General features: G+C 36.9%; 1 protein-coding gene across 2 annotated transcripts; it reads left to right on the forward strand.

Moving 5' to 3' along the window:
- Positions 1-1173: 1173 nt before the first annotated feature.
- On the forward strand, positions 1174-19867 carry LOC115420700 (putative cation exchanger C521.04c). Of its 2 annotated transcripts, XM_030136151.1 has the most exons (21): positions 1174-1339; positions 4023-4187; positions 4278-4384; positions 4466-4574; positions 5908-6024; positions 6117-6178; positions 8063-8215; positions 9373-9564; positions 9669-9768; positions 9860-10001; positions 12713-12896; positions 13097-13196; positions 14505-14626; positions 14718-14749; positions 15545-15657; positions 16535-16549; positions 17093-17238; positions 17316-17410; positions 17495-17573; positions 17671-17779; positions 19365-19867. In XM_030136151.1, the coding sequence occupies exons 1-21, from the start codon at positions 1270-1272 to the stop codon at positions 19436-19438; spliced, it is 2286 nt and encodes a 761-aa protein (XP_029992011.1). In that variant the 5' UTR covers positions 1174-1269; the 3' UTR covers positions 19439-19867. The 2 variants fall into 2 exon arrangements, with proteins under 2 accessions (XP_029992011.1, XP_029992012.1); XM_030136152.1 differs by lacking the exon at positions 16535-16549.
- The last annotated feature ends 35 nt before the right edge of the window (positions 19868-19902 follow it).

Genomic DNA, 19902 nt, shown 5'->3' on the forward strand with positions numbered 1-19902 from the left:
TATTGGCTATAATGTACCCTTTCCAATCAGTTTTATATGATGCGATACAATATGATATGACATGATATGATATGATGCGATACAATACAATGTGATGTGATGTGATGTGATGTGATGTGATATGATACGATATGATACGATATGATATGATATGATATGATATGATATGATATCCTTTTTTTTGGGCTCAGTAGTGCTGCATACATACATACATATATACATACACCCAGTACATACATGCATATATACATACATACATACATACATACATACATACATACATATATATATACATACACACAGTACATACATGCATACATACATACATACATACATACATACATACATACATACATACATACACACAGTACATACATGCATACATACATACATTCATTACTATGAGTAAGGCTTCAATTAAGTAAAAGCAACAATCAATAAATAAAAACTGAAAATCAATAAATAGAACCTTTTGCTGACTAAACAAAGACAAATATTTGGATTTGTCCTTATTTATAAGTTTATGTGCCATTATTTTACTTGAGATTGAATTGGGCTGTACGTGGCCCCTGAACAAAAATGATTTTGATACTCTTAACTGTAAATATCTTCAGTTTAATTTTTACATTTCTCAAATGTATCTGTTTGACAGCCCTGTTGGAGGAGTTTAGAGCAGAGCGCACACTAAAAAATAAATAAATAAATAAATAAATAAATAAATAAATAAATCTTTATTAATAAAAATATATATGCATACAAAACACTGAAATTCTGAACAAACATCAAGATGTCTAAAAGAAAAATCGTCCAAATAAATTGATATAATGCAAGAGCTTACAGACACAAATAATAATAATAATAATAATAATAATAATAATAATAATAATAATAATAATGACATAAAATATATAGATGTAAAGAAAAGAAAATATAGAAGAGAGTAAATTCATTCCATTTTACAGAGTTGTATATAAATTGTCAGTGTACTTGCTTTTTTTTTTTGTTAAAGACAAATTCTAGTGAGTGGATACATTTTTCGAATTCTATCATAAACCTTTCAAATTTAGGAGTGTTTTGGCGTATTTACTTTTGTGTGTATGTGGAATTTGAGTGCAGCCTACATTTCCCATAATCCTCAGAGGCTTAACTCGGTGAATCCGTGCGCCCGCTTCACAGCAGAGAAGCGACAGCAGCGGCCGTTTAGCGGAGACATGAGAGCTGTCAGATGAGCGGCTGTCCGAGCTAACGGAGCGGTGTTTTCCAGCAGACATGTCCCTGTCCTCGAACCCGGGCACGGACACGACGAGCCGGAGGAGGAGGCCACCGGAGCACGAGCAAGGTGAGCAGCTGGAGTTTAATTACTCCGCTATAATCAAAAAAACTTTATTAGTAACAAATGGACTGCGTGTTTAACACTGTAAACATGGTGTTCTCCTTCTTTAATCTCATAACAACTCGTCTCCTTTTGGCTGTTTATCCTAATATGAATAAAAAAGAGCAAAGATTTATGTTTTCAAGGGACAGCCACGTTCTATTTATTAGGTGTTTTCTTTATATAGCCCACACCTGACAGATAATAAATGTGTAATATAAAAGGCTTCACACACTGTGTAAGGAATGTTTTATAAAAAACATTTTACTTGTCCTGAAATCATTAAAACATTTGGATTTATTGTTTTGAGACGGGAAAATAAGTTTACAATTAATAAATAGTCTAGTCATCACTGATTAATTCTTGCATCTTAAAGGTTATGGAGCCTTTAAAACTATTAAAATTAAACATCCAAAATAATTTATTCATCTAAAAAAATGTCAGTTACTTGCATGTTTAAGCTTCAGAGCCAACATTTTCTTTGTGTAGCTGAATAGTTATAATGCAATAAAAATAGCATTTATCATTGGCTGCTCAAACTGACAAAACTGTATGAATTCAGTCTTTTGACTTTTATCAGTTTCCTTCTTAATACACTAATAGACTAAAACAGAGTCTGTGACATTTCATAAGCTGGTGTTGAACATGTGTCTGAACAAAATATTGATTTTCTTTGCAAAGCTATTACCTCCATAGATTTAATCTCTCAGTGCACAAACACGGGTACAATCAGCAACATTCTTGTGGTTCCTTTTATAATGTTTCAGGAAACAAAATCAAAAAAGAGAAGGAGGAAAAAAAAACACGTTACCTAAAAGTCTGTGAAGGAACGGTGGTCATTGTCTCAGAAGGGGAAGTCACGATATTAGGCTTGGCTGTCTCATGATCCCCCTTTTTTCAGTGTGTGTGTGTGTGTGTGTGTGTGTGTGTGTGTGTGTGTGCGCTTTTTTTTTTTTTTCATTTGGCAAAGCTTTATCTCTATGGAGTAAAACCGTGGAAATGAATGAATGAATGAATGAGTGACCTAATTGCCGTCATGCCTCTGGTGAACTGAAAAAACCCATCTTTTGTCAAAATGTCAGATGAGGTAATAAGCAGATATACAGATAGACACCCCCCCCCCCCCCATGTATGTCTTGCTTTTTACAATGTTTATTAAAAAGATATTAAGATTTGTGTGAATGTGTACAAATCCACACATTAGTGAGGAACAAAGGATGATGCATATAGTATCAGTACATACATGTGTTCACAAGCATGACCATTACAGTGTTACACCAGAACAGAAGACAATACTTGAGTTAAAATATAGTTTTTCCAGTTCATAGACCCTGAAGTTTTGAGAAGCAGCTAATGAGATGCTTAGGACCACATGCTGTTGTGAGTGCTGTGCATGTGATGGCTCCGTAACCGAGTTCTTAAGATGAGGGACTTGGGAATGTGTGTTACTATTGTCTATTGGTGCTGAGTCACTGGTACTGGTGATGGGAGCATCTGTAGTGTGACTCAGCACGTGCGGTTGTTCACTGTAAGGTGAGATCAGGAGTAGGACTGGACAACATGTACAATGAATTCAATTAATCAGCTATTTATGTTTGGAGCATTTTAGAAAAATGCTTAGATTGCAAAATCAAGATCAGTTGTCCTTGTGGAAACCTTTCTGACTCAACAATTGTCAAAATAAAGCACATTTGTTCATGATGATACATTAAGTACATTGGAAGTGTGTTTCCTCAGTAACTTCTTTACAGAGGTACTTTACTTTATGTAATTTTTACTTTTTAATAAATATTGCACATTGGTATGCTTGCAAATTAGAGGTAGACTGATATATTGACCGGCCGATACATCGGGCCAATATATAGATTTTTTTTTTTTTTTTTCAATTAATATTGCCCATTGGCCTTAATTTTTTTTCTTTGAAAGCCGATATTTGATCAGTAGTAAAAATGTTATAAAATATTTGATCAGGCATCTGTGTGGGCAGCACTTGAAGTTCAATAAATGTTAAAAGAGCACTATGTGTACGTGTATTAATAATTTCTTTTATACTGCTGCATTCAAATCTTAATTATCTGAGTGTTTAAATTGTATTTTACGGTCAATGTGCCCAAAAAAAAAAATTTCAAAATCGGCCTTCAGTATTGGCCTCAAAAATCGACTGTAGATATCGACCATCAGCTGACCAATTTTTAAAAATTGGCATCAGCCTTAGAAAAACCCATATCAGTCGACAAATGCTAATTTTGTTACTGTTGTTTTGCTATTTAATCACTTTTTGTCATTGATATAGACATAAATCAATGATCCACAACCTTCAAAAAACATTTCAAGACAAAGCCTTCTTTGTTGCTGTGGATCCTCTTTGTTAAACAAAACAGTGCAGGAAAACAACAGTTGAAGAAAACTTTGTAAACTTTGTCCTTCTATTAATATGTCAAGATGCCTTCACTGCTGTCTCCCACCCCCAATGGAAAATAATTGCTAAACAAAATATCTCTTTGGCTCCAAATAATAATACCTGAAAATATAGCATGTGATATAAAGGAGTCATAGTACACAGTAGTTTCAACAAATCCTTCAGTTAAATGTTAATTGAAGACCTGTGCAGTGGGAGCGTCTGTATTATGTTGATTATTTCTGGTTGCAGATTCTTCATGGGAGCACAGTCCTCCATCGTGTCACATTCATGGACTCCAGATCCACGACCAAGTCTGTGAAGCCGAACAACTGAATTCCGCTGACTACACTCCCTCATCCCTTCGCTCCATCTGTCCTGCACAGTGCACAACAAAATGCACATCATCGCACCCATGTGAGTACGAGTGTGATGGTTTAGCAAAAGCCGAGCTGATTGTTTTTTTTTAAGTATTTGTTGTTGTAATTTTGCTGTTTGTTATTTTAGGTCAGAGCCATCATTTATGTGATGATAGCAGAGAGGAGCTCCAAAGCAAGAGAACCATCAGAGCAGAGAATGAAGTGGAGGCAAATAAACTGGTCAACAATTACAGGGTAAGAGCTCTGAAAACAAAAGTATGAAAGTCTGATGCTCGTCTGTCACTTCAATATGGGATATGTGTGTGTTTGTGTCAGTTTGGTTTCAGAAAATGGAAGAGCCACGTGACAGAGCGTCCATTTGAAGAGCGATCAGACGTTGTAAAAGAACTGTATTCTGAACTGAACGTCATCAAACCACAAGCAGGTCCATTTTATCTCATCTTCATAAGTGTAGATGTTCACTTATTGTAACATGGCATTAATAAACTTGCTTACATGGAAATAGCATATTTTCAGATCATAGATAACAGTTTAAACAGATAACTAACTTAGAGAAAACGGTTTCATCAAAATATTATCAAAACTCAGTATGTCCAAGCAGTATCCAAACCACAGGCGATAAGATAAGATAAGATAAGATAAGATAAGATAAGACAAGATAAGACTTTATTAGTCCCACAGGGGGAAATTTCAGATGTCAGTTTCATAAAAAGTAGGACGGGTCATAACATATCAATGGCCAAAATACAAAACCTCCTATCTGAAAAAATCACTTTTTTCAGGAAACAAAAAAAAAAACACGGATCCTGGAGGATTCTTTTGGGTTTCTGTAAATTGGCTTAGAGTCTGGTTTGGACCAACTCTATATGTAAAGTGTCATGAAATAACTTTTGTTATGATTTGGCGCTACATAAATAAAATTTGATTGATTGATTGATGGTTTAGTTTTATTATAGTATGGTCTTTGTTGTTGTTGTCAGGTGACCTTCATGTCATAAGAAAGGGCAGGATTTTCTTGCAGATAGACTGAAAATGTGGAGTCATCCTTGTTCTCACCATTTAATGTGAAAACTCAAAATCTAAAAATTTGCAGATAGGAGGTTTTGTTTTTTGGCCATCGATATAACTATCATAAATTGAAAGTACATCTGAGAGGGGATACAACTCTGGCAAATGACCCAACTTTATCAACAGTTACAGTGGTGGAAAAAAGTTTTTGGACTCCCCATACATTTGTGATATATTGCATTAAGAATCACTCTTAAGTCATTGAACTCAGTGTTGTTCCATTCTCTAAACACACATGCTCCCTTCTGCACATGCTCTGTTCCATTGAGGTCAAAACTGGATGTTTCTGCAAGATATTGAAATACATGATGAAACTCTGAAGGATTTAGTTTTGTCATTTTTTCTTGTTAACAATAAACAAAACAGATCATTTGCATTTGTTTGTGTTTGTCTGATGCAGCTACACTTTTGGAAACACAAAAAAGATTCTTCCACAAATATTTCATGATAATACATGAATTGAGATAGTAAAATTTGAAGGGTGTCTGAAAACTTTTATCCACTCTGCATCTTTCTTAATCAAGTTAAAATATTAGTCTTAGTATGAGAAGAGACTCAAAACTATGAAGTACAGTTCATAGATCAGTTAAAAAGAGGGAAAACTTGTACATGGGGTCTTATTTTTCCACATGTTTAAAGTACTGTTGCTGTAAATACATAACAATATCTGTGTGCCTTACTGTTTTCAGGTCATTTTATCACATGTGGAAATATAGCGTATGTGTTTCTCTTTGGTTGGTGGGTCTCGGTGGCGTACCTGCTGGTCAGTGTACTGATGTTCATCACTATCATCGGGGCATCCTATGGTGGGTGATAAATTAACAGTAGATAATGACCAGTGCTCAGTATTTATCAGTATACAGCAGTTGTACTGTAGCTTCTTCCTTTTTCTTCTCAGGTAAGCTTTGTTGGAATTTGTCCTGCTACTTCCTGTGGCCATTCGGCAAGACAATCCACGAGGTACTGTCAGGGCTGTTTTAATGTGTGCTTCTTTTTCTACTAACTGAAATTAAGTAGAGGCAAAGTAAAACCTCCTGTTCCCTTTTATTGTGACTTTCGGCTCTAAAAGCAGAAGTGCCTTGGTTTTTCTGAATAATGCCACAGGTCTGCAACGATGCCGTTTACAAGTGACTCTGTGCCAAGCTGTTATTGTGACACACACACAGTTGAGATCACTTTGCAGACATTCAGCTACATGCAATCAGACTCAGGTTTTCACAACTCTGAACACGGGGGTCAGATTTACTAAGGCAGTTCAAATCAGCAAGGGCACAATCCAGAAAAAGCACCTAAAAGAGTGGGTACTTTTTGTGTGTGAACAGTTCACCTGAGCTGCTCTACCAAGACCAGTATAATTTAGCACAAAGTCAGACTGATGGATGCACAAGAACTCTACTAACAACACAGAGAAGGTTTTATGCATGTATTTCTCCGCAGAGACTAAAACACAGACCAAAAAAAAGGAAGCGGAGAAAGGGGTTTTCTAGTGGCTAAAACACTTTAACCCATGAAGACCCAGTGCTACTTTTGTGTTCTCTATTTTTAACCTTTCTTAAGTGATTTATCACCATTCATTGTAGTATTATACTCTGTATTTTGCATTTTTAAGTAAAAAATGGATATTTCCCTATATTTGAAGTATGGATCATGTACATGTTCATAAAAGCCCAGAATAAAGTTGAGAGTTATCATATCAAAAACAGAGAAAACTGAAGAAAAAGTGACTTTTTCTGCAAAATCTGTCATTAACTGAACATAAACCCAGTATGTCCATCCACTGTCCTTGATCAAACTCCATGGGTTTTACTGGTGATTCAATGTTGTAGAAGATGACGGTGTTTCCATGTTCACTACGGAGCCTCTGACCGTCCAAATGGGTCATATCTGATGACTATGAAAAGATGACAAACTGTATTTTACACCAATTATTTACATGGATTAATAGGATTAGTGGATCAACAGGTATTAAACATTTTAGATCATTAGATGGTTTTGGTCTTTATAGGTTAAAATCACAGTGTCCAACCTGTTCATAGGCAGGTCTGGATCACTGTTGTGAAGGAGGTAAATACATGAGGGGAATGGTGTATTCTCCAGGGCAAATTAACGAAAATAGTACAGCACATCCCACAAAGGGGACACACAGAGAAGTGACATGTGTAGGCTGTTATAGAACTGAATTTAAATTATATTGACAATTTTTTCACACTCTCTGATAAAAACTTTGTTGTAAATACATTTATTCTTTATGGTGCGTAGGCTATTGTTTTTTGTATCAGTAATACGGAGGAGCCATGGTGTGCTGAACCAGGAAAAATACTTGGAAATCAGAATGTTAACAAGCTGAATAATTCATTAACTTTCAATATTTCATCAGAGGTGTTTTTGGCCTAAGCCTGCTTGCATAACTTAATAAGACATGCTTTTCTTTGGCATTAAATAACATTAAATAACGGTGAAAGTAATGGTGTCCACACTTTCCAGCACTAATTTTATGCAGTGCCCCTTTGGTAAATCTCAACTGTATTTTTTTAAAAAGTGCCAAACACAATCTTGCACTGATCCAAAGCCTTAGTGAAGCTGGCCCTTTATCTCAGTATAAGTCGACTGTATATTCCCATATTTAGCTCAGTTAACTACTTTATTTTAGTGATGTGACATTTTTGAATAACAGCAGAGATAATTTTTTAAGCCACTAATTTTCTGAGATTTTACAATTTTCCTTTAAATTGTGCAACTTGTTATACGTTTTGCTTTCAAGAAAAACAATAAACAACATGAGTGTACATCCCACTTCCAGACCCTCTTTAACAATAGAACTTGTATGCACTGATGTTTCTTCAGATAGGAAACACATTGAGGAGATGTTGCAATGAGGCACCAGACTGTGACTGCATCACAGAGGGATTGGATGATAACTCACCAGTGCTGCTGCCTTCACCCACTGAGATCCCCATCGTGACAACACTGGAACAACCTGCCCGCACTCCCTACTGGGTAACTGTACATGTTTTTACAAAATACAGTCACATTATCCTTTAGGGTGAGGCTGGTTCATGGTGAGGAAAGTAAGGGTCGATAAGTGCTGTTTGGAATTGATCTACACTAAAATAAAAGTATTGGTGTCAATATTTAGGACAACACAAACTCAAATATTTGATTTTTCACTTTAAGTAAAAGATTATTTAAAAGAGAACTTTGTCAAAAAACAAGCTGAAACAGCTGAATTTCTCATAAACAAACACAAAATAGCTTCCCAATATTTTGCAAAAGACAAAAAGTAAAATCTCTTAAGCAAACAAAACTGAAATGTGAATGAAATTAGATTATCAGTTAGTATTACGGCTCAAGTAACTGCATCAGAGCACATGTGGAAATGAATTGATGTCATCAGATATAGAATGCAGATAAAAATATGAAATATCATCTGATGTGTAAATGTATTTAATCACTTTAAAAATGTACAAGGAGCTTTAGCTGAGGAGGTTTAGGGAGAGGGTGTATACAAATTCTGATGACACTGGTGAATATTGGAGCAGCACATTAAGGCGGGATGGAGGTTAGTATAGATGGTTTAGCTAATATGTAAGGGAATACATGTGTATTTCATATATTGGATTTACATAAACTAGTATAGTTGTGGGTTATATATAAAAAACGTCACTGAGATAATCATATATTTTATCAATTAAAAACAATTGAAAAAGAAAATTGTATATAATTCAAATTATAGCCAGTTGTATATTGTGTTTAAAAGGGTTTACATTTAGCACATAGTGGATTATGATGTAGAATTATATATATGATGATTATTTTATTGAGTGACACTGACATATATATAGATATATACATGTATTAATATAGACTGATATAGTTTGTGTGTTGCAATAAAGGCGTGGGATTAAATAAGTGTTTATGTCTTCCCACTCCTTTTCAGATGTCTAAATAACACTAAAATTGTATTAGTATTTCTTTTGTATAATAATATAATTTTTTTGGTTGTCTTATGTTGTTAATTTTCTTTACGCATTTGATTTTGTTGGTGGTGTCTTGTGCTATTCATTCATTCATTCATGATCAGTCAACCTCAAACTGAAAATCATGCACAGTGGTATTTATTAGTGGGTGCTCTTCTTGTTCTTTTTGTTGCGTAGCGTCGTTTTTCCACCTACCTGTGGCTGCTGCTGGGGTATCCTCCTCTGGTGGTCATCCACTCCCTGGCCTGTTTCTTCTCCTGGATCCTGGTCTTCACCATTCCTGTTTCCAAGATGAATGCACGCACCTTGAGCGTCATCCTCCTTCTACCTCCTGAGGACGTCTCTGTCTCTACCTGCTCACAGAGGAAGGCAAGGACGAGCTCAGCATTTATCATCACCACACAGAAACTACCTGAACCTATGATTATTGTTGTTTTTATGCTCATGTACCATTATTTATTATTTTTACTCAGCGTCAGGGCTATGAAACCAGAGCCCTGCTGTGCTGTTACCATGCTGTAAACTGGTATTACTACAAATACACTGTTGATGGGATCAATGTGTTTGCTGTCAGTATCCTTTTACACTGCTTTTGACTTGTGTGTTTGTATTGTAAGTGTGTACCATTTAACGACTCGTTACGCTCTTTGACCCCACATCTCAGATCTCCTCCCGCTAGTAATAATCGCTATAGTAATTGGATACATTGACCAAGACAACCAGTACGCCAGCTCTGAAGCCAAGTTTGCTATAGCCGTCAGTTCCATCATACCTTTGTCCTATTATATTGGTATGGGCATCGCCAGGTAAGATGGTTCCTACCTAATAAACACCCCTTTAAAGCTTCAGTAGGCACTATTTTTACCATCATTGAACAAAACTCACATACTAACATTTCAGTATATTGTAATTCAAGAGGTTCTGAAAGGAAACAAGACTTTTGCACTTCACACTGGCTCTGTTTTCAGGCTTTAGAAAATATAGTCCATGATGAGAGACTTTGACCAATCACAGACTTTTTCAGAGAGAGAGAGAGAGAGAGAGAGAGAGAGAGAGAGAGAGAGAGAGAGAGAGAGAGAGAGAGAGAGAGAGAGAGAGAGAGAGAGAGAGAGAGAGAGAGAGAGAGAGAGAGAGAGAGAGAGAGAGAGAGAGAGAGAGAGAGAGAGAGAGAGAGAGAGAGAGAGAGAGAGAGAGAGAGATAAAGATAAAAACAGGTGATGGGCAGCTGTAATGACCAAATAATCAGATGCCTCAAATGCATAGTTTGTTGGTGCAAGTGATTTGGACACAAATGGAATGTCAGATTTTCAGTTGGAACGCTTGTGGAATTTAGAAAGTCAGGCTAACTTCACCAACTCTGACCTTCAAGCTATAACAAAGTACCATTAATAATAATTAAAAAAAAAAAAAAAAAAAAGATTAATATGATCTATTATGCCCATAGGGAAATTCAGTCTCTACATTTTATACCCATCCTAATACACACACAGTACCTAGCATTAGCGTTGGCAATAACATATTATAAGTATAATATACACAACAATCAATGAGCACTTCAGTCTAATTTGTGTCACATTAAATCCATCCTGTTTATCCTCTGCCACAGCACGTCACTATAGTTTTTGTATGTCCAAAATAGGCCCTGTTCAGACATTGCATTAACATCCATCCTTGCAAACCCAATCACATGTGGACAGCTGTAATGCAAAGTTGGAACACACTTAGGGCACATTGCTATCTGATCAATTAGAACACTTTCCTAAGGTGGTCTGGGGTGCACAGGTCCACATTCTCTATCAGTTTGAACAAGTATGTGCCTTGGGATGCATACAAAGACCACCTACTCCACAAAAACAACATCATCTTAAAGTGTTTTCAATTAAAAAGCCTAAAAAGATGTGCTTAATTATGTGCTTCATATGTTTGGTGCTGTTTGAGCTCCACCTGCTATACATTTTATCCCTGTGTGGAAACAGAAAATGCTCGTCACACACATAATCATGTAAAACATCCTGTTTTAGACATTTGAAAATCCAATCTGCTCCATATATCTATCAAATGTCACGCAGGAGAGCAAAACACAAAGAAAGTTGGTTTAATCAATATTTAAGGTATATTGATTAATTCACAGCGGGCCGTCATACTGTGAGTAAATGACATAAAACACTAGAATGTAAAAGCTGCCACAAGTCACCTTCAAGCAGCACAGTGAATAAAATTAGATTAGATGTGGTAGTTGTTATGCTGTTGTGTATTTGTGCATGCTGTACCGCATTTGTCCAGCAGGCACCGCCAAAGCGTTGTGGCTACAGCAACGTGATTATAAGGCTATTGTATTCCAAAATTACTAATATCTCCCAAAATATTGGCCCTATCAACTTGCTGTTTCCACTAGTCTGTTCCTTGACCAACAATACATAAGTATGTCAAACTACAGCAGTCAGCTCTTTACGGATTTTGCGTGAGTCCCCAGACACACACACACACACACACACACACACACACAGAGGTCACTTGGCTTTTATAATATAGATAAGAGTCATTACAACAAGTCCATGAATTAACACATGTGCTGTGAATTAGGCAGCAGATGAACTTCTTTATTTGCCTGTCAAACAGGAATGTCAGATCCAGGCAGAAGTCATCAATCAACACACATCTGTTGATACTTTCTAATGGCAGGTGTGAACAGATGCACTCATAGCTGTTTGCATATGAAATGTGTGTTAATGCAAGGTCTGAACAGGGCTATCTAGTGTAATGCATAGCTATCTATTGGCACTGGTATAACAGTGAATAACAGTGAGTAAAATGGATGGAATTGTTATTGGTATTTGTTTTCTGAACTGTCATATTGAAACACAGTCGACTTTTGTGTGACATCCAACTTCTGTCAACAGTTCCTCCAACCACAATGTTTTGGCTTAATATTTTCATAGCGGCATGAAACACGCAATGCATCTTTACATTTGGTCCATGCTTGTATGAAGAGCTTCAAGAGGACATTGTTTTATTGCAGGGTTTCTCAACCTTTTTCTGCCATCCCCCCAACCCACAAGAATTTTGGACCGGGGATGAGGGGTGGGGTAATTCTGTAATTCTAAAAGTAACATGATTGACCTGTATGTGGAGGACAGGATGGGTTATATAGCTCTGTAGATAAAGCCCCCCTCATCTCATCATTGACCACCTGCCACCCCCCTAAAACAAATTTGTGAGCAGGGGGGGAGCTTACATGGGGTCTTCATGGGAGAGGGGGGGGGGATTGAGTGATGTAGAATGTACAGCAGTAGTTGCTAATGCACCCCATTTGTGCCTGAGCGCCCCCCTCCAGTTGAGAACCACTGTGTTATTGTATTTTCAAGTCCAGCTTTTCCTTTCTGATTCCTGCCTAAAGTAGCTTTAAAGTGAATTCCAGTGAAAGACAATCAGTTCAGTTTACTGATGCTTCTCTCATCTAATTTACCAGAACAGGCATCTGCTTTTTTCCTAATGATTTCACTGTTGTCATCTTTAGTATCTCAGCCCAGAGTAATTTTGCAGTGGGTGCAGTGGTCAACGCCACCTTTGGCTCCATCACAGAGTTGACCTTCTACATCACAGCCTTGCTCAGAGGTCACCAGGCAGACAAGCCGTGCCTACAAGAAGTTGTGAAGGCAGCACTGACCGGCACACTACTTGGTTGCATCCTTTTCATCCCCGTGAGTGAAGATAAGATGTTATTCAAACATTTTAAGTACCAGTAATTTGAAGTTTTAACAGAAATGTGTGGAAAAATAAGAATAGTTTTTAGTTTAATGCAACACTTCAACCATGAATTTATGAAAACTCGGTGCCAAATAATCATACATCACACAGAATACTGATCCCCTGTGTATGTGCTTGTTTGACCTTTTCTCAGGGTATCTGCATGATAATTGGAGGGCTGAAACACAGTGAGCAACGATTCAACAGTCGTTCCACCGGTGTGAGCTCTGCGTTGCTTTTCATTTCAGTTGGAGGTAAGTATTTAAACAAATGTGGCTTCACCCAGCTCTAACTAGTATTCAGATCCATCAATCAAAAATACTCTGTTGTAACTAGAAGCCCTGCATGAAACCACTCTTCAATGAATTAGAGGTAAAAGTTTTGAAACTTTTATATAAAGGCTCATACATGAATAAAGGGAGAGGAAAGAAGAAACCCCTATCTTCCCTACCTTTGGAAACTTTCATTTGAGGAGGCAGGACATTTATTTAAGAGGGCATTGTGCCCTCCCACCCAAGAACTGGGCCCGGATCGGCCCAATCTCGTGACTAAATCCGATCCGATATTCTAAAAAATGCCAGATTGGCAGCCGATATCGATCGGGACATCCCTAATAATAACACCACATAATGACTTAATACTTTCATCGGCCTCATAATCAAACTTACCAAAGTATAACAAACACTGTGATTTCAGCATCCAACTCCATTCTTTTTATTTAGAGCTCTGTCCAGTGGTGAAAAAAACAACAGTGCTTCTAGCTTTCATCACTTTGTCATTGTCTTTGACTCTAAAGGTTCTTTCTTAGTGGGTCTCATCCAATCGCATCACTTTGTGATGCTTTAGTCAAAGGCCCTGTGGCGTTAGATTTTCTCACCATGGGAGACCAACGGTGACTCACTACTCCCTCTAGTGGTCATATAGACGTGTTGATCCATCAGTGCAAATTCAGTTCATAAATCCACATCCCACAACATTGGCATCTTTATTACCCCACGCCCCCAAAGGGGATGCAAGGGGTATTGTTTTTGGTTCGGTTTGTTTCTTTGTTAACACTTTAGCAGCAAAACTGTTGGTTGAATTTATACCAAATTGGGTTTATAGATTGCCAGTGACCCAGAACAGATCTGATTACATTTTGGGAAAAGTAGGTCAAAGTTAAAAATTTTTTATGAATTAAAAAAAAAAAAAAATTCTATTTACTTATAATGGGCAACATTTCAAATATCTATAAAAACATCAATTTTGTTTCAATTTACTTTAAACTTGGCACATATATAGAGGCAATTGATATGCTGACATCAGCACACGCATAGACATGATGACATCAGCTGGATCGATGCCAAAATAAGCTACAATACATGCGAGGGGCGGGGTTTGTTGTGCGTGGCACCACTTGTTTTAAATATTGGAATAAGAATTTTGTTATTTTTTTAAATTTCTGAAAGTTGAAATATTCCATATAGCTGTGAATACACGTATGGTTCATTACACCTCTCAATTTGTTACTTTTCAGGCAGACGTTTTTTACCTTTCATCATGCCCTTAACTGTCATTGGCAGGTGTTTTTGCCCCCACGCTTTTCTCAAAGGCTTATGGGAGCCTGGTGTGCGACGCCTGCACAAACTCTGCTGGAGGAAACAGCAGCGGGCCGTTTGTCTGCCACAACTGTCACTACGATCTGGTCTGTATCCACAAAGACACATTAGAATAAAACACATCTGAATCAGATGTACTGTGTAATATAAAATGTCATTTATATTTTAATTTAACAGAACAACGGCACATTGTTCCACAACCATATCGAGTAAGTGCTTGAATGTTTCTTTGTTTTATTAATTACTAACTGTTAGGTAAACAAATTCAAGGACCTGTGCATATTTGACTCCTGATAAAAACTACAAATTGTTAAAAACTGCCAGCAGTAGTACTATCTTAACACTCTGTACTAGAAGTTCAATTTTAATCACTTCAATCTCCGTGAAAATCTGTTCCTGTCGACGTGTTTAAGGAATCTCTAACATCCAATTCTGAAATATTTTCCTATTGTCGTCAAGGTTTCATTTTCAGTGTTACTCTTTTGGGTACAGGTCGTCCTCACACCTGCACTAGATTGTTAAAAATACACAATACTGAGAGTAACCTTACACAAAGTTTCCTATTTCCACATAATTACATAAAAGTAAAGTACTGCACACTAAGGGGTGTAGTGAGGTGCTGGTTATGGGAAATGGATTTGAGAGGAGGAAAAAAGTGCTGCAGACTCTAGCTCCATATGAATTTCTCATTTACGAAAGGTTTTTTCAGCCCTTGGGTCTGCTTCAAAATCAATATTTCAGTGTTAATAAAAGAGAAATGCATATGGAGCCCGAGTGTGCAACACTTTTCTCCCTCTCAATTTTCATGAAGGTATCAAATAAATATGTTCTGGTATGATTCTCAGTTATTTTAAATGTGATGCTGCGTTTTGTATAATGGATAACAGTGATGTATGAGGAGAATCTGCACCTTTTAAAACACCATAAAGTCCTTTGAGTTTTTAATGCAAAAGATGCTGTATACTCTGTTCCTTTCACTAATTACATGTTTTTCTTGTGTTTAGGCCGCTGGTGTACTCCGTGTCTGCTCTTTTGCCTGTTGCCTACATCATTGGTTTACTGTTCACACTGAAGACACACTCCTACATTTACAACATCCATGTTGAAGAGGGCCAAGGTATGAGAGTGTTTAATCATAGAAATACACATCATCTCACTGTTTAATAATACATGTGGTTCTCTGATGTTACAGTCTTTCACCATTGCTAAAATACATTTTTTAATGATGCACCACTTTTCTCAAAACTGTACACACCAAACCCAGAGTTCTCATTCATCTGGCAAAATCAAACAACTGCCTCAAAACCATTTCAGCTGCATTCAAAAGCAAACACTTTCAGCTCAGACAGACATACAGTCATTACACACTACACAGCACAGTGGAAAACTGTGCAATGCACACAGAACGTAATGATTATTATGTACAGTGAAACAAAAAGCTGTAAATTAAAAGTTAATTACTAAAATATCACAAAAAATCCTAAATCTCAAAATCAAATTACAGATTAATTCAGCCATAGCATCATGTCTTTGTGGAGCTTTGGACAGAGGACTTCCACTATAATGCGTTATCACTTACATTCTTGCGTCTCTTGGATGTATTCTTAGGTTCTTTCTACAGCATCCAGCTCCAACATCATCAGTGTACATGTTACTATAACAACAGGCTGGTATGGATTTGTACTGCAACCATCAGCACAGAAAGTGTCTGATTGAACACTTACTTGCATATACTGAAATCATACCTCTTTCAGCCTTTCTCAGTTGCTCCAAAGGGAATTCTGCACACTTTTCTCATGTGAATCCTGTTCCACTGGAGGACACGATCAGAGATAGAAAGACTAACTGATTCAAAGTTTACATAGTAAACTCCCTGGTGTGTTTCTTTATTTACTCTATTGTCATCTGAATCAAGTGTGTTCATTTTCGAGATATTGTGTCTGCAGTGCTGTCTTTATTTTTAACTTTTGCATCCTGTGTTCAACATTTGGCAGCTGATGTTCATCACGGTGAGAAATATGTTTTAGAGTGAGAATGTATCTAGAGTGTGTTTTGCAGAAAGTGTGCTTTAGATTTGCAAATGCTGTCAAGTTATGTAAAGGAGCTTAAGGTTGTGCCAGAGGATGAGTGATGTAATAAATAAATAAGTAGAACTGGGCAATATGGCCGAAATCTAAATCCTGTTTTTTTTTCTAACAGCACAGTTGATTTTACAATTGTTTTCTGGGTTAAACAATGGAAGATGAAACATGATTAGAAAAAGGCTCTTTCTGCACCAAAACTACTATGACTGAAGAACTACATTCACAATTACTACAAAAACCAAACAGGCTGCAAATTGAAAATTCTTGGGCAAGAAAGGTCGTCAGATGACTTTTTAGAGATTTTTCACAATTTTCATGAAGCGAAACCTTGATTAATTTAATAATTTAAATATATTGCCCAGCCCTAGTTTGAAGCTACTGAGTGGTTCGTTCAGAGAATGAAGTTTAGTGTTTCAGCGATTCTGAAAAACTGCAAACCACCAAACATGACTGTGTGTGTCCATGCAGCGAGTGGCCACAGTGGGGCAGTGGTCCACTGGTCTCGGTGGAGGTCGATGGTCATCCTCATCATGGCCACTGTGCTGACATCTGCTTGTGCTGACCTGACCACAGAACACATCCAGCCCATCCTGAACCAACCCAACATTTCCCAGGTGTGGACAGTGGATCAGAGCTGTCTGTACTTTTTATTCATCCAAGACTCTGCTCATGTTTTCTTTTCTTTATCCAGTACTTCATAGGGGTCACTGTTCTCGCTATGGTTCCTGAGATCCCAGAGATTGTGAATGGGATCCAGTTTGCTCTTCAGAACAACATCAGTCTCAGGTAAATCTTGATTTAAAAAAATTTAAAAAAAACCTGGACAGTCCAAAAGATGATTTCTGTATCTAAATAACATCTCATTTTAAGCTTGGAGGTGGGAAGCTGCATCGCGGTGCAGGTCTGCATGCTACAGATCCCAGTCCTGGTTTTCTTTAATGCCTTCTATGTAAGACTTTATCCTCTTTTTTTATAGATCAGTTCATAACAATACCTGCTGTTTCATTTTCAGCTCAATGTAATGACACATTATGTGCTTTACTCAGGATGTAGGATTTGTGCTGATATTCAGTGACCTGCACCTCTGGGCCAGTATCTTCAGTGTGATTCTTGTCAACTATATCTTCATGGACGGCAAATCAGATTATTTTCAAGGTAAGCTTGCAGTGTAGCTATTGTAGAATAAACCATTCAACGTCCTGCTGACCTAGAGTAGTCTTAGACAACATTTACACCATTAATGTTTGGGGTGTGTACGTAAACAGTGCCTTTCACCACAACTAAGGGAAGAGACTAAGGTGTCTAGCTTGTGTTTGGCAATAACAAAGGGTTATTCAGGAGTGTAGGAGAAGCTGATTCAGAAAACAGTGGGTGGTACATGTAGTAGGTCTATATGCAGTTATGCGACCTCCAAATTTATTTCAGGATGATGTAAATGAATGTGGAAATTTTCCTTAAAAGAAGCAAAAAAGCATATTAGTGTTTGTCACTTCATACTGTACATGTGGAGAAGTGACCTGATGAATGAGTTTAACATGTAGTTAACTTAATATTTGTCCATTTTTGAGGCTTAGATTAATATCTATTGTTCAAGGCAGATATCAGTATGCATTATTTTCCAACAATTTACCTTAAACTCGCACAAAACTGCACATTAATGTAGTTGTCAGAATGGATGGTTAATTGTCATCTTGCTCATTTGGAGGGAGTTTGGGGGTATTTGTTCTTATTCTTAGGGGGCCAGCCGTCAAAAAGTATCGCATTACTGACTCATTATATGGACAAAAATATTGGGACACATACCTACAGCTTTTAAGACTTCCCAGTCCTATTGATTTGAAATATTATCAGGATAACAAAAAATCTGTTTTCAAAGGCTGATTTTTGTTCCTGAATGAGGGTTGAAGAAATTAGATGCTCTCATTTGGTCTAAAATAATTATTTATGGTCACAAATATGTCATTAATTTAGAAGCAGAACAAAACAATGATAGAATAAAATTTCGGTAAGTTAAAACACACTGAAGCATTTTGTATGTAAAATAAACCCGTAAGACAAAATAAGAATATTTATTGCATAACAAAATTATATTACATTTGTCATTACCATTTTGAAGCCCAGTTCCTGTTAGCAATAGAACACCTGAATTGAATGTGTCCCAATACTTTTATCCACACAGTGTCTTTCAAACTGGAATAAAAAATAAATGGTGTTTCTTGCTCAGCATACAGCTTTTGGCTGCCTTTGAAATCACACGTCAGTAATCCACTAGAAATTCATAACTACTTTTTAAGTGCTTGAAGATTGAATCATTGACAAAGCATGTCATGCAAGAAAGTCAATAAAAACAAATAGAATAGTGAAAGTTGTTATATTTAAGGTGTATTGACTGATTCACAGCATCAGTGAGTAAAGTCTACCTTAAAAGAGGCTTTCAAGAATCACATTCAACTGAATTTGCTAAGAAGCATTTCAGATCCAGCCTGTTCAACTTGAAATACAAGCCTCTGCTATGTTTTAGGCAACAAATGAGCTCCTTTATTTGCATAATAAGCAGAGAAGTCAGGTCAAAGTCCAGGTGATCAGTCAGGACACAGCTGGGGGTCCCTGTTAATGCTTGGCGAATACTAAAGGTGGGATCTCAGAACAGGGCCAGTGTAATGATATCCTGTGGTTTGAACACAGGGCTTGTTTAACATTTTTACATTAATTATTTACTTGCTGTCTTGTTCATCCTCAGGTGCAGCTCTGGTGGTCGTCTACTTCATCTTGCTCGCTCTGTATTATTTTGCTCCATCTCCAAAAGGCTGCTGACCTTTAACTTTAGCTACACTTACAAAGCCAAACACTGGATGTGTTTACATTAACACCACTCCCTGCTGATGAGATTTTATGACAGTCGATGACTTTGTAATCCTGTGGGAATTCTCGATTTCACCTTTGGCGTCTGTGCTAAACTGTACCCTAAAATCATAAATATTAATCTCAGGTAGGTTTCTTTTTGATTGCACAAATATTTAACTATGCTACTGCAGAGTTATGTGTAAATATTCTACTGGTCTTTGCAGTCTGTGGTTTAAGAGAGAAAAGCAGAATTTTTACCATATGAATGAATACTGTGATGTTATGCATCTATATTAATGTTATTTTGTTTAACAGTATGACTGTAATGCATTTTGTATACTTTTTAAAGATGTTAATGATACATGGTAACAGAATAAATGACACCGAAATAGAAGTTAAGACGTGTTCTGGTCATCGTAAATGTTTCATAAACT

This window comes from Sphaeramia orbicularis, chromosome 6 (genome assembly GCF_902148855.1).
Source record: "Sphaeramia orbicularis chromosome 6, fSphaOr1.1, whole genome shotgun sequence".
NCBI classification, from domain to species: domain Eukaryota; kingdom Metazoa; phylum Chordata; class Actinopteri; order Kurtiformes; family Apogonidae; genus Sphaeramia; species Sphaeramia orbicularis.

Coding starts and splice junctions, on each gene's coding strand:
- LOC115420700 (XM_030136151.1), top strand. CDS start 1,270: ATGTCCCTGTCCTCGAACCCGGGCACGGACACGACGAGCCGGAGGAGG. Junction 8,216..9,372: donor CTGCCCGCACTCCCTACTGG/GTAACTGTACAT, acceptor TTTGTTGCGTAG/CGTCGTTTTTCCACCTACCT. Junction 13,197..14,504: donor GCTTTTCATTTCAGTTGGAG/GTAAGTATTTAA, acceptor TGTCATTGGCAG/GTGTTTTTGCCCCCACGCTT.